This window comes from Aulonocara stuartgranti, assembly GCF_965226115.1.
Source record: "Aulonocara stuartgranti genome assembly, chromosome: 19".
NCBI lineage: Eukaryota > Metazoa > Chordata > Actinopteri > Cichliformes > Cichlidae > Aulonocara > Aulonocara stuartgranti.
Window position 1 is genome coordinate 16370338 of NC_138955.1, and position 15418 is coordinate 16385755.

Sequence of the window (15418 nt, forward strand, 5' to 3'; positions counted from 1 at the left end):
GACGGTCCTTCCCGGGGTGACCTGCCTGTGTGTGTATTTGTGTGTTTCTCTCTCTCTCCTCCTCCACCACCCAGTGGCTGACACACCTGCACCTAATTTGCCACCCAGCTGTCACTGATCATCCTTCGTTGTGGGCTGAGGTATTTAACTGTGTGTCCAGATGGCAGTCGACGCTGGATTGTACTTGAAGCGCGGTAGTAAAGAGTGTTTTGTGACTTGCAGCTTAGCTTTAGCCGGCTAGCCTCCTCACCTGTTGTTTTTGCACGTTTGTAGGAGGAAGAGATGCAGAGCTGGAGGTTGGAGAGAAGGAGCCCGTGGGATTAAGCTATTGGAGGAGAACACACACTCGGATAATCACTTTGGAAACTCACCTGCGCACCACTGCGAGTTTGGAGAAGATCACTGTTGGACTTTGCACTTCACTTTGTGTTTCGAAACTGTTTTTGGGCACTGTAAATAAACGCACTGTGTACTTTGCATCCAGAGCTCCACGACTGAGTCCGTATTTTCCCATTACCCGTGACAATTATAACAAATCTTGTTTTGTCTTCTCCCTGTGTAGGTCTGTATGATGTTTTCCTACCATGTTCCTTCCTGAAATAGTTCAATAATATTTAGAATGTTTGTTTCATGTCTCCTTGTTTGGTCATTTCCTTTTTTCTAATTGATAGTTTCCTCTTCTCTCTTCTTTTGGGTTTTATTTCCTCTTCTGTTTCTATTCCCTAATCAGCCCTCTGGATATTTATAGTCATGTTTTCATCTTTATTAAAGAGTCTGTTACATCAGCAAAAGTCTAAAACCCACGAAAACACAAAGCCGCAAAGAAGTTTTGGGTTTCTTCAGTTTGTGGATTTTTGTTAATTATTTTATTTAATATTTATTTTTTGGTTGAAACTTTCAGCTTATTTCATTTAGGATTCTGCTTTAGGTTACTTATTTTAGACTCTTAATTTTCTTAACATTTCCTTTGTGTTTAGTTACCTCCTGTGTTATTTTTGACAGTCATGTTTCCTTGTGTCTGGAAACTCTAGAAGTTTTCCTGCTGAGCAGTGAAGTACAAAGAGTTGGTAAAAGATACATTTTTACTGATTTGCCTGTTTAATTTTAAACATGAATTCCACCAGTAACATCAGTTATGTTGCAAATGATATATTATGTCAAATGTTTTCAAAAATCTTGATAAGTCCAAAATAAATCTAGTTAACAAGGGTTTCCAGAAACTGTCAAGCATAAAACCTGCAGTATGAAAATGCATTCAATTATTATAAAGGCTTTTATATTTACAGTTCACTGTATTTGTGTGAATCTGGTCTCAGAGATGATATGAAGCACATTCAATCTAGAAATGAATGCAAAATCTTTACAAACAGAAAAGACCTATTCATTCATGAAAGACTCCATGAAATATCAAAATCGTGTCAGATTCTAGGGCACAAATAAACTCACAATTTAAAAAATACAATTTACTTCTCAGAAACTCTCTAAATCTCAGAGCAGTGAGTAAAATTGTTTATCAGCTGTTTGGTTTAAATCTGTACTGAAACACATGAAGCACATGTCGGAAAATTGTGGAACATTTTTGAAGGGCTGTTCATCCATCCATTTTATTCTGCTCATATTCGATTCGAAGGCATGTGGGGTCCCTGGACAGGTCGCCAGTCTGCCGCAGGGCTAACACAGAGACATAGAACCATCCTCACTATCACGCCTACAGTCAATAACCCACAGAGACTCGGGGAGAACATGCAAAGAAAGGCCACAGGGTGGATTCAAACAAAGCATCAATCTCTACTAAAACTTTCTTTTAATCCTCAACAATCACTTTTTCCATTTTCAATGCAAAAAGGAGTTAAAATGAAATTGTATGAACAAAATCGCATTTAATTGGACAATCCTTCTTTGTTTCTTCACACAAAACATTTTTTCTCTGTCAGTAAACCAGAAAACTTTTGAAACTTAAGATTTGTTTGATAGAATCATATGTGGACAGGTTGTTACTTTCAACAAGTTGTAATGAAATAAACACCAATAAATTCCAAATTGCAATAAAATAAACGTTTGTAGTGTTCAATGTCTGTACAAATATTAACTCTATCCAGTTTAGTTTCCTAGTTGCCCATAAACAGCTGTGAAAAGTAGTACAAGAAGTCAAATCAAAAATATTTGTGGTCAAAAATATCCTGAAGGCACATGTAAATATGAGGCTGGGATCGTGAATGACTCCACGTCACGTGAAGAAACAGAAGTCACTGAAAGGGATTCAGGGTGGAGGCAAAGCTTCCTCAGGACTGCTCCTCCCTGATGTGCCCACGGTGTGAAATCCCACGCTGTTCACTACTTTTCCCAGGGTCTCCTTTTCTGGTGACGAAGGGAACCCTAAAAGGAAAAGTAAATAAGGGTTATGAGTGCATGGAAATCTCTTCATGATCAGATATATTCCATAACCTTTCAGTCTGACTTCATACATGTTAATAAAAGAGGATAAAGCTTTATTTAAAATTGTTTCTGATGACGCACTCAGCTACTTACGGAGTACATGTTGGAGAGGTTGTTGAAAAGCACTTGGCCTGCGCTCACTTTGTTCCTCACTCCTCTCACGGTCCCATTCTTGCTGCATATATTGATCCGCTTGTTGCTAAACAGCATCTCTCTCTTGGCACTGGCGTACAAAAGTAGGTCATCGGGTTCACAGCCGTTCTCGTCCACGGCTGCTTCCACCACCAAACCGTTCAGGTGGCGGTTGGCCTCGCTGGTGGGGAGAGAGCCGCCCTGCTGCTCTGCCTCTGGGCTGCTGGTCGAGTCAGACTCCACCGAGTCCTCCACCGAGTCCTCCACCAAGCCGCACCAGGCTCTCTCATCCTTGAACACCTCCGCCAAGACCCGGCCACTGTTGGCAGACGCTACTCTAAACCTGACTGTTTTCCCAGCCTTCTCGTTCTCCTGTTTCAGTTTTGGCCTCTCCATTGAAATACAAGAATGTCTCACATGTTTTACATCCCATTCAGAAAAGCCAGACGCGCTCTCTCAGTGCTGCGCAATTATCAAACAATAATATCCTCATTGATGTGTCAAAATGAGCTGAGTACAAAAACTAGACACCCAGATGGTTAATAATTAATGAGCTTCTGCCATGGTAACCGCTAAAACAGGTAAACAGTAAACTGATATTACCATGTTCAATAATTAATCAAGGTTAGTTTTCAAACAGCTACAGAAGTGTGTGATCCTTTATGGTCGACTGGGCCAGCAACAAGGATGAATTACCCAGGAAACACCAGACAACCTCCGGTGACCTTTTCTGTGGCCCCCGTTTTGTTTGTCTGACCCCGAGGTTATCACGAGAGCGCAGACTCGAAAACCAAAGTAGGCAGATTGTTCTTTTCTGTGTTGGCCACTTTATTATATGCATCTGTTCAACTGCTCACAAATATCCAATCAGCTAATCACATGGCAGCAGCTCAGTGCATTTAGGCATGTAGACATGATCAAGATGAAGAAAGAACAAATGGCATGACGGATGGTGGTTCTCCAGAGAGCCTCTCCGCTGGAACCTCAGTAAGCTCACTCTTTCAATTCATCTCATAAATATTTTCTTGGAAAAATCTGGACCACTAGGATTAACCCCTGTCTCATCTCTCTCCCTACACCTGGAAAAGGACCGCTGTATTGTAACTCACGCTTCCACTGATACAAGTCAGCAGTGGGAGTCATGACAAATCATGACATGCTCATAAATACACTGTGTGTCCTTTCAGTCAGTGTGGAAGGTTATTGCTTTGTATTTTGGTTCTTGTTGTGATAGCTTGTTTTGTTGTGTTTCTTTGTTTTCAGTTTCAGTGTTGTTTGCCTTTTAGTTACTTCGTGTTTTATTTTGAAGGTTGACTTTTCCTTTGTGTCTTGTCCTAGTTTTATTTCCAACTTTTTGCAACCTCTGCACTTTGCAGCAGGCTATTTTATTTGTCAGAGTAAAACACAGTAGGTTCAGTTAAGTCACACAAAGTAATGAACAGAGCCAGAGGCAAAACTTTAAGCCTTACCACCATCAAGTTAGCTAGTGGGTACTTAACTGATCTCCTTGACCTGTATAACCCAAAAAGAGCACGAAGATCCTCCAGCCAACTGCTCCTAATACAACCAAGGTCTCGTTTAAAAGCCAGAGGTGACCGTGCCTTTGCTATTGCTGCATCTAGACTCTGGAATAATCTCCTAGTTGATATCCGTACATCGGAATCTATTCAATTGTTTCAATTGTAAAAGCCCACCTGTTCAACTTAGCTTTTGAAGCAAATTAGTTTGACTTTCACTTGGCCTGCACTACACCATGTAATTGTACATTTTAATTGAAATTGTACTATTTGTTTCTTGTTTCTGCCCGCATTGCGGTATTATTGTGAAGCACTTTGATCTACACTAATCTTTTAAAATGTGCTATAGAAATAAACTGATTTGATTTGAAGATGGTGAGTTTTTTTTATGTTATGTTATTATTAAATAAGATGGGAAGCCATCCACAGAGACCAGGATTATTATTATTATTATTATTATTATTATTATTATTATTATTATTATTATTATTATTATTATTATTATTATTATTCGGCTGTAATCATGTTCATATCGACTACAAAGTTGATTATTTTAGAATTAGAATCTGTGGCGATTCATCGACTTTTCGAGCCAGCCTCAAGTGGCCACAGCAGGAACTGCAGTTTTATTTTTATTTTTTTCTGAGAATGTAGCTGCTTGTTACGGAAGAGGATTAGGGCCACTGGAAAAAAAAAAAAAAAAAAAAGAATTCTGACTTTAATCTCAGAATTCTGACTTTATTCTCAGAATTCTGACTTTATTCTCAGAATTCTGACTTTTTTCTCAGAATTCTGACTTTAATCTCAGAATTCTGACTTTTTTCTCAGAATTCTGACTTTAATCTCAGAATTCTGACTTTTTTCTCAGAATTCTGACTTTAATCTCAGAATTCTGACTTTTTTCTCAGAATTCTGACTTTTTTCTCAGAATTCTGACTTTAATCTCAGAATTCTGACTTTTTTCTCAGAATTCTGACTTTATTCTCAGAATTCTGAGAATAAAGTCAGAATTCTGAGAATAAAGTCAGAATTCTGAGAATAAAGTCAGAATTCTGACTTTTTTCTCAGAATTCTGACTTTAATCTCAGAATTCTGACTTTTTTCTCAGAATTCTGACTTTAATCTCAGAATTCTGACTTTAATCTCAGAATTCTGACTTTTTTCTCAGAATTCTGACTTTATTCTCAGAATTCTGAGATTAAAGTCAGAATTCTGACTTTAATCTCAGAATTTTGAGGTGGGCACCTGCAGGCTTCCAGCTTCGGTGACAGCGATGTGTCCAGTTTGGCAGGTGGAGAACTAATTCACTAAATATGGTGGATATAAGTGACTTTTTGCGTGGCCGAGGGGTCCCCGAAGATGCTATTTTATTAATGGAAGAGCAGAAGGTGAGTAACAAAAAAGAGAAATAGTTTGGTGTCTCCTATTTTTACAGGAAAACAGTTACGGTACAGTTACGGTTAGCTGTTAGCATGCTTGTTAGCTTATAATGTTATATAGGAATGAACGTGTTTCACGATGTTACAGTATACTAGGTGAATTGACGTTTTAACTGTTATTGATCGCAGGATCATCCCAGATGGGTTCGTTGCATTTTATTTTATTGTTCTACTATTTCAGAGTTTTTCAAGGCAGTTAAGCGGAGCTGTGTTACAGATGCTAGCCGCCTGCCAATATCACTGATATATTTGATGTGTACAAGTAAGTTACACTTAGTACAGCGGAGGAGAGAAGCTGTAATGAATGTTTATGCGGATATTTCACTCAGAAAAATGGGTGGCGTTCATACACAGCCACCGACACAGCCCCGGTTGTTGTTCTGACGGTGGCCGACTGACGATCCCCTCACAACAGGTTAGCTAACACAAACTAATGTAGTGCATGTAACTGTGTATACGTTAGTGGTACAGTGTCGGAAGAAATGAGCAAACTGTTTATAATGTCAGAATGACATCATCTTTCTCCTATATATAAAAGTGCTGGCTGAGGAGCGCTGCCGGGTTGAACTTTGACCTCGGAGTGACGTGACGTTTGTTCGCACAACCAATAGAAGTGCAGAAAGTCGCAAATCAGGCATATTGTTCGCATAAACACAAAAATAAATAACGAAATAATCCCGATATTGTGCCAAAGACTGATTTACAATGTTACTTTGTGTTCTATGTGTAATACCTTTGCTTAAATGACTAAATGGACTGTGTATTTATGACTCTGCGTTATAGTCTTACATACATAAGTAACATTCATATGTACAGATAAAAATGTTCAGAGCTATGTACACAAGCGTGTACACAAAAGTCTACTGCTGATCGAGCTGCTCAGTGGTCGTACAGTCTCATGCAGAGAGCGTGGAGGTGTTGTCCATGGTGGATGTTAGCTTAGACAACATCCTCTCCTCCCCAGTCTGCTCAGTGGACTTTAGCAGACCGCTAAAGCTGGCCCTCCCGACCAGTTTGTTAAGTTTCCCCCTGTCCCTCTCTGCCATTCCACCACTCCAGCAGACCACAACATAAAAGACAGCAGACGCCACCACAGTGTCGTAGAACATCCTTAGAAGACGTACTACCTACATCATAACCAATCAAGTCCCGCTTTTTTTTAAATACAGAAGAGGATTTATTATTTACTGAAAGGCTATGCCTTAGTTTGCTTCTTTCATTATTGTGTTTCGCCCTGCATAAAATAGATAGCTTTTCTGATAACTACAGTCAATACTCTCCTACTGGCATTAGCGGTGACCTAAGAGGCTTAACTTTAATATTGCTTTGCAGTGTAAATGTTGCAGAAAATGACTGTCTTTTCTTTCTTCCTGTGTGCAGATTGACTGTGACGTCATAGCGCTGATGGATGACGCAACTTTGGCAAACTACATTCCCTCGTACGGAGACCGAATTGCCGTCTTCAATTTCTGCAAAAGCAAGCAACCACTGTCAAAAAGAAAACTAGGACTTCTGCAAAAAGTTCACCTCTCAAAGTGAGAGAAACAGTGGCTGACATGTCAGATTTGGATGACTTAATAAGACTGTATTTCAGACTTTCTTTCAGTAACAAAGAAATACTTTCAATTTTAGCACATAGTCATCAGACAATTATAAGTGTTCGAACTCTAAAGAGAATTTGTAAAAGACTTGGGCTTTTTAGAAGGAAGAATCAATCAAACTTGGAGGAAGTGCTAGCCTTTGTCCAACAAGAGATCATGACAAATGGACAGATGCAAGGTTATCGTTGGCTACATCTACGTGCAATTCAACATGGATTTGTGGTGTCACAAGATACTGTAAGATGCATAATCAAATTGCTTGACCCTCAAGGTGTGGAACTGAGACGAGCTCGACGGTTGAGAAGACGACAGTACAGCTGCAGAGGGCCAAATGCTCTCTGGCACATGGATGGCTATGACAAGTTGAAACCATATGGTATTGCTATCAGTGGCTGCATAGATGGTTTTAGCCGCTATGTTTTATGGATGGAGGCTTATACTACAAACAGTGACCCTAAATTGATTGCAAGTTATTTTCTGAAAACAGTTTCATGCATCAGCGGATGTCCAGAAAGGTTACGTGCTGACCGAGGTACCGAAAATGGTTGTGTCGAACAAATGCAGATGTTTTTACGGAGAAACCACACAGACAGTTTTGCAGGTGAGAAAAGTTTCCTTTACGGAAGAAGTACGGCCAACCAACGTATAGAAGGATGGTGGGCTACCCTACGCAAACAGAGTGCACAATTTTGGATGAACTTATTTCAAACTTTTCAGGATGATGGCCACTTCACAGGGGATTTTTTGGACAAAAGTCTTATCCAATTCTGCTTTCTCAATCTTATTCAGGTAAAAGCATGTGCTCATGCTATGTAATGTCTTAGCTGCATAAATAGAAAATATAAATATGGTTAGAACATTTTTTTTCTTTAAATTAAATATGAATTTTATTTCCATTTTAATATGTCTTGATGCATGCTCAATCAGCCAGGTAAGGAATGTTTTTTGACAGAACATTTCTCACACTGAAAACGCTACATCCAGATGAACAGAATCAACTTTTTGGGATTCCATTTTAATACTTTGATGGAATTGTATTCATGTTATCAGTGGAAGTAACTGCACCTTTCTCAGCACAGGTGCATGGAGCATTTTTTTTTATTTATTGCCACATGGTTTAAATTACTATGGAGTCTGTTACCTAGTGGTCCTTTGGGCACGGTTTCAGAAAGCAATCCTATCATTTGGTTAATTCTCTATTGAAAATTTATTGTAGAATCATTGCACACTGAGTATAAAGTGTTGGGCTATCTATTCAACAGCAGAATCATGCAGCACCATTCTGTGTCCATGTGCTGTTTAGTGAAAGTGCTCTTTTGTTGTTGCTGCTTGGTTTTACATTAATTAGAGGTCAGTTTCTATGTCTGTTGATTAATGAGTTAATAAGCCTCAACTTTGGCTAAATCTACTGGTACATGGTCTGTTTCATATACCGGTACTTATATTGTGTTGTTTTTCATGTAGGATGAACTTGATGAAGTTGTGAACACATGGAACTCGCACAAAATCCGGCCAAGTGGTAGTGCAGCATCGGGTCGACCAGTAGTAATGTACTCATTTCCAGAGCTGCACAGTGCTGAGGATAGACTGAAGCCTATTTCTATGGAGGATATCACTTTGTGTATGGAAGAGTGTAGCCCAAAAGGTCAACACCCCTGTGATGAAACAGTCTTTGAACTGTGTTGTCTGCTTATGGTAGAAAATGAATGGGATGCCCCAGGAGATCCACTTGGTGCTGCGGATCTGTACATTAGGTTAAGAGAAGAAATACTGCAAAGTATTTAAGGAACTTCAGTGTGTAAATGTACAAATAAATACAAAATATTTCTCTTTATCTTGATAACGTGATTTGATAGTAGGTGCCTTGTCTTACAGGTACCTTTTATGCAGGTATTTCTGCACTGCATTAAATGAAAAATGTTTTTCTACATTCACACTACCATTAAACAGAAATGTTTATATATTACTTGAAAAAGCTGAATATTGTGATATTATCAATCAGTTATGAAACACATGTCAATCCTTTTAAAAGGCCATACATTAAACTGCATTTACAAATGTTATATTTTTGATTGAATCATAAGTGGTGTAAACCTGCCTACCAGTAAATTGCAATATAAATTTCTGTGTTTTGTTGCCAGACATGTGCATAGTATATAAAATATAAACTGACCAGCTCCCTGCTCATTGTTTTCTGTATCAACCTTTACTCTTAATATTCATGGCTGGAAACCCAGGCACCAGCATATGATATGCTAAGTGCCCGGGTTATCTGTGGTATGTTTCAGCAAACCATAGTAGCATTAACAATTCTAGGTCTTGACAACAGCATGTTTCTATAAACGTATCATTGTTAATATTTAAAGTCGTTATGCCTTTTGGGGAGCTTTTAGTGCAATTATATTAAAGCAAAGCTATTATAATCATTTACCCATGTGAAGATCCATCACTTAATTATTAATGTATTTCACTTCTGTTAGTTGTAAGATATTTTAGCTGGTTTTTCATGTAAAATGACCACGAATCATTGCTATACTGATTCAGTGTTAGCTGTTGTATACAAGGCTCCTTCATGATATGAATCCTAAAATTATAAGAAACATACCAAAAATATTTTGACTTTTATTTGTAGTATCCCAGCAACAATGCAACAAAACAGTTCCTGCAAGTGGAACCAAGTTATTGTCCCATTAAGTGCAACATGTTTTACATTTATATTTGTGTATCTTTATGAAATATTTGAAATTAAAAATAAATGGTATTCTTCCATGTTACTGAGCTCATGTGTGGCAGTCTCTTGAATTCTGGCATGTTCAAATAGATATGGAGTTTGATGAACATATTCAAAACAACAATACAAATGTACTGTGTACAGTAACATTTTATTGGAAAAAGTTTACAAGAAACCTGTTCTTTCCAATGCCAATAACATGGCTAAAACTCATAACCGTATAAGCTGCCCTGTAACAAGAATGACTCAACTTTTAAAACAAACTTATAGATCTCATATAGTCTTGTTATGCATCAGTATACATCAGTGACTTACTGTAAAGACCATGAACACTGGCTATTGTGGTATCACATATTCCTTCAGTGTCATCTATGGTATAGAAATAAAAACAAGTGTGAATGACTGAGAACATACATGCATACAAATAAAAATGCATAATTTCTGGCAGTAACAAGACATTTTTTCAGGTGTTAAGATTAATACTATATCTGAGAACATGACAATTTGGCATTACAAAAGGATGCCTGAATAATCACAGTACTTGACCACTGCACTGAAGTGTACAGTGTTTATTTATGATCTCAGTAATCAATAACCATCTTCAAAACAGACTGAATCCTTTAAGCAGCTTGAATCAATTTGATGGATGAATAACAGGTATGCTTAGAAACAATATGACATTAAGAAAATACTGGAATTTAAAAAAATATTTTCACCAACTTTATATGGAACCTTTGTAATCAACAACAAATGCCAAACTTTGATACCTTAACCTACCTTAACTAAAAATTGCATATACTGTAAAGCAAAATGTTTTCAGACATGACAAATGCTAAAGTATAAAATTGTACTTATTCCTTTTACAATACAGTGTTGCATAACAGCATTACTTTTACGTTATAACTATGTTCAGTTTTAGCCCTGACCTAATAAGAAAATACCATCTGAATGAATTAGTCTTTCTACTAATTACTTACAAAAGTATTTGACTGTGCTGAGCTCTCACACCACACATGGTGCATTAAAGAATGTTTAAGAGCAGTTTAATTATAGTGTATAGATCTTAAGTAATCTTTCTTCATGCTTTTGCTGAAGGTTTCTGTCTTACAGCTGGAAAGCTTGGATTTGGTGAAGACAGCTCTGGATATGGTAGTAAACAGTGTACCTGTTCGTTTTGTTTTGTGACTGTATTATGTAAAACTCAAAATGATAAAAGAAAATGAAATATTAGCCAAAACTAGACTTCTAACAGAGATGAGAAACTTCTCTCTAATTAAAAAAAGTATACTGTATAAGTTCAAAATACATAAAAATACATATTCCTAACATCTCTTTACAGTTATGCTCTAGTGTGCATGAGCAGTTCAAATGTAGCGCATTGCTGTGAGAGTCTAAACAATGTCCATCACCCAGACATTACTTTCAAGAACTGCATTAAATTCAGAACGAAAATCTGGGAAGTTTTCATAGCTGTTAGCTAGCTGCAGAACATTCCCACACATGCGTCCGACTGGTCTTCTTGTAAACTCTGTCATATCTTGAAATTCCACATAAATACTGTTTGTTACTATAAGGTCAGATCCGGTGCAGAAACGCATAAATTTCTGAAGTTTAATGTTATCCAGCTCTCTGATGAATCTTTTGAGATGATTTTTCACTTCTTTTTGTTGTGGAGTCAAATCCACAGCAAATTTCAGCAGCTGGCACACTTTTTTTGAAGTTGGTTGCAGTTCAGAGAATAACTTGGTCAGTCCCTCCGGACTGAGGGAGATATGGGGGTCGATGATCTCCCGCCAGCAGTCAATAACAAACATTGGTTTTTGGACAAGCTCTTTGTGTGCTATTTCATCAAGGATTGTAGGAAGAGTCTCAGCAGTGATTCTTTTTCTACAGCCATAACTGTCAAGAATTTCCACAAGATCATCCAAGTCAACTGCAGAGAAATCTTTTACTGCTTCCATCAAAACATCACATTCTTGGCTGCTGACAAACTGTAGAAAGTGTGCTTTAAGATCACTGTAAACACCACTGAAAAGCACTTGTTCCATAAAAGGGATTGCAAGTTTATTTGGAAAATACTGACATTCTTGGTAACCTTTCAGGAGTATTCGCCCAACTGCCTTCCATTTTTCAGCAGGAAAATCATGGCGAATGAATGGCACTCTAATGGTTGCACCTAGGGTGCATCGCTCATAAAATTCATGCCAGAAGCATGTGAGTACATCTCTTAGTATTCCTGATCCAGTGCCTGGTTCTTCTGTGTTGTCTGGAAGTATGCGCTTCACATTCAGTGTTTTGGTCAAAATCTCCTCATCAGAGAAAGCAGTAATCATGTCATGTAAAGTGTCAGTATGACGTATGGTGATTGTTATTATGTTCTCTGAATTAGGTGGACTGAGGGGTACAAGAAAACCCTCATAGACTAATGTGTCTTCTGTATCTTCTTCAGCATCAAAAATTGGACCAAAAGTAATTTCTGGATCATCTAAAATTTCTGAACCAGCGATGACTTCATCAAAATTACCCCTGACTTCCCCCACTTGCAATGGATTAATATCACTGCCACTGCTTTCTGAGACAAACACCACTTCAGATGTCTCGCTGGCATCTTCTTCAGGATCTTTTGGTTTTGTTGCAATGTAGAAGCGTAACATTGTCAGTCTCGCTGCCTCATACATATTGCCAATAGACTGGCAGGTATCATCAGTAAGGTGGTTCTGTTTAAAGTCCCAAACCTCAAACTCAAAATCTGTTTCACATCCCTTAGGAGATATGCCATTAGGAAAAAAAAGTTTCTTTCCTTCCTGAAGAATATCTTTTAATCCAGCATCAGTGGCCATTTGAATTTTTCTAGTGCCACCTCCCTGCTTCGCTCTCACCTGTTTGGCTATTTTTCCATCACAATGTATCCATCCTATCTCAACATTGCGTGTTGCTTTTTGCTTCTTTGTCTGTCTTATTCCTGCATCTGTATGTGAAGTGTTCTCCTTTGGACTTTCTTTTCTGGTTTTCATTTTCTCAGGAAGTTTTTGCAGAAGTCCTAGTTTTCTTTTTGACAGTGGTTGCTTGCTTTTGCAGAAATTGAAGACGGCAATTCGGTCTCCGTACGAGGGAATGTAGTTTGCCAAAGTTGCGTCATCCATCAGCGCTATGACGTCACAGTCAATCTGCACACAGGAAGAAAGAAAAGACAGTCATTTTCTGCAACATTTACACTGCAAAGCAATATTAAAGTTAAGCCTCTTAGGTCACCGCTAATGCCAGTAGGAGAGTATTGACTGTAGTTATCAGAAAAGCTATCTATTTTATGCAGGGCGAAACACAATAATGAAAGAAGCAAACTAAGGCATAGCCTTTCAGTAAATAATAAATCCTCTTCTGTATTTAAAAAAAAGCGGGACTTGATTGGTTATGATGTAGGTAGTACGTCTTCTAAGGATGTTCTACGACACTGTGGTGGCGTCTGCTGTCTTTTATGTTGTGGTCTGCTGGAGTGGTGGAATGGCAGAGAGGGACAGGGGGAAACTTAACAAACTGGTCGGGAGGGCCAGCTTTAGCGGTCTGCTAAAGTCCACTGAGCAGACTGGGGAGGAGAGGATGTTGTCTAAGCTAACATCCACCATGGACAACACCTCCACGCTCTCTGCATGAGACTGTACGACCACTGAGCAGCTCGATCAGCAGTAGACTTTTGTGTACACGCTTGTGTACATAGCTCTGTACATTTTTATCTGTACATATGAATGTTACTTATGTATGTAAGACTATAACGCAGAGTCATAAATACACAGTCCATTTAGTCATTTAAGCAAAGGTATTACACATAGAACACAAAGTAACATTGTAAATCAGTCTTTGGCACAATATCGGGATTATTTCGTTATTTATTTTTGTGTTTATGCGAACAATATGCCTGATTTGCGACTTTCTGCACTTCTATTGGTTGTGCGAACAAACGTCACGTCACTCCGAGGTCAAAGTTCAACCCGGCAGCGCTCCTCAGCCAGCACTTTTATATATAGGAGAAAGATGATGTCATTCTGACATTATAAACAGTTTGCTCATTTCTTCCGACACTGTACCACTAACGTATACACAGTTACATGCACTACATTAGTTTGTGTTAGCTAACATGTTGTGAGGGGATCATCAGTCGGCCACCGTCAGAACAACAACCGGGGCTGTGTCGGTGGCTGTGTATGAACGCCACCCATTTTTCTGAGTGAAATATCCGCATAAACATTCATTACAGCTTCTCTCCTCCGCTGTACTAAGTGTAACTTACTTGTACACATCAAATATATCAGTGATATTGGCAGGCGGCTAGCATCTGTAACACAGCTCCGCTTAACTGCCTTGAAAAACTCTGAAATAGTAGAACAATAAAATAAAATGCAACGAACCCATCTGGGATGATCCTGCGATCAATAACAGTTAAAACGTCAATTCACCTAGTATACTGTAACATCGTGAAACACGTTCATTCCTATATAACATTATAAGCTAACAAGCATGCTAACAGCTAACCGTAACTGTACCGTAACTGTTTTCCTGTAAAAATAGGAGACACCAAACTATTTCTCTTTTTTGTTACTCACCTTCTGCTCGTCCATTAATAAAATAGCATCTTCGGGGACCCCTCGGCCATGCAAAAAGTCACTTATATCCACCATATTTAGTGAATTAGTTCTCCACCTGCCAAACTGGACACATCGCTGTCACCGAAGCTGGAAGCCTGCAGGTGCCCACCTCAAAATTCTGAGATTAAAGTCAGAATTCTGACTTTAATCTCAGAATTCTGAGAATAAAGTCAGAATTCTGAGAAAAAAGTCAGAATTCTGAGATTAAAGTCAGAATTCTGAGAAAAAAGTCAGAATTCTGAGATTAAAGTCAGAATTCTGAGAAAAAAGTCAGAATTCTGACTTTATTCTCAGAATTCTGACTTTATTCTCAGAATTCTGAGAATAAAGTCAGAATTCTGAGAAAAAAGTCAGAATTCTGAGATTAAAGTCAGAATTCTGAGAAAAAAGTCAGAATTCTGAGATTAAAGTCAGAATTCTGAGAAAAAAGTCAGAATTCTGACTTTATTCTCAGAATTCTGACTTTATTCTCAGAATTCTGAGAATAAAGTCAGAATTCTGAGAAAAAAGTCAGAATTCTGAGATTAAAGTCAGAATTCTGAGAAAAAAGTCAGAATTCTGAGAAAAAAGTCAGAATTCTGAGATTAAAGTCAGAATTCTGAGAAAAAAGTCAGAATTCTGACTTTTTTCTCAGAATTCTGACTTTAATCTCAGAATTCTGAGAAAAAGTCAGAATTCTGAGATTAAAGTCAGAATTCTGAGAAAAAAGTCAGAATTCTGAGAATAAAGTCAGAATTCTGAGAATAAAGTCAGAATTCTGAGATTAAAGTCAGAATTCTTTTTTTTTTTTTTCCAGTGGCCCTAATCCTCTTCCGTAGCTTGTCTTTAAACTATCAATGGTAACAAAATTCTCATCTTTGCCTCTGAAAGCCTCTCTGGCAGGTTGTTTTTATACCTAACCATGTTTTTCATCAATCAGGTG

General features: G+C 38.1%; 1 protein-coding gene and 1 long non-coding RNA gene across 3 annotated transcripts; one reads left to right on the forward strand and one right to left on the reverse strand.

Annotated features, from left to right (window-relative positions):
- The first annotated feature begins 5224 nt into the window (after positions 1-5224).
- LOC309696046 lies at positions 5225-10879 on the forward strand. 2 transcript variants are annotated; one of them, XR_014273308.1, is made up of 3 exons: positions 5225-5473; positions 6905-7914; positions 8590-10879. It is a non-coding gene; the product is annotated as an uncharacterized lncRNA (long non-coding RNA). The 2 variants fall into 2 exon arrangements; XR_014273309.1 differs by having other exon boundaries at positions 5227-5473; positions 6905-7501; positions 7613-10879.
- A 937-nt stretch (positions 10880-11816) lies between these two features.
- LOC309694789 (uncharacterized protein) lies at positions 11817-14693 on the reverse strand (the record flags this gene model as incomplete). Its single annotated transcript, XM_082514992.1, has 3 exons — positions 14455-14693; positions 11940-13023; positions 11817-11872 (listed from the first exon to the last, which is right to left on the reverse strand). The coding sequence occupies exons 1-3, from the start codon at positions 14527-14529 to the stop codon at positions 11817-11819; spliced, it is 1215 nt and encodes a 404-aa protein (XP_082371118.1). The 5' UTR covers positions 14530-14693.
- Positions 14694-15418: the final 725 nt, after the last annotated feature.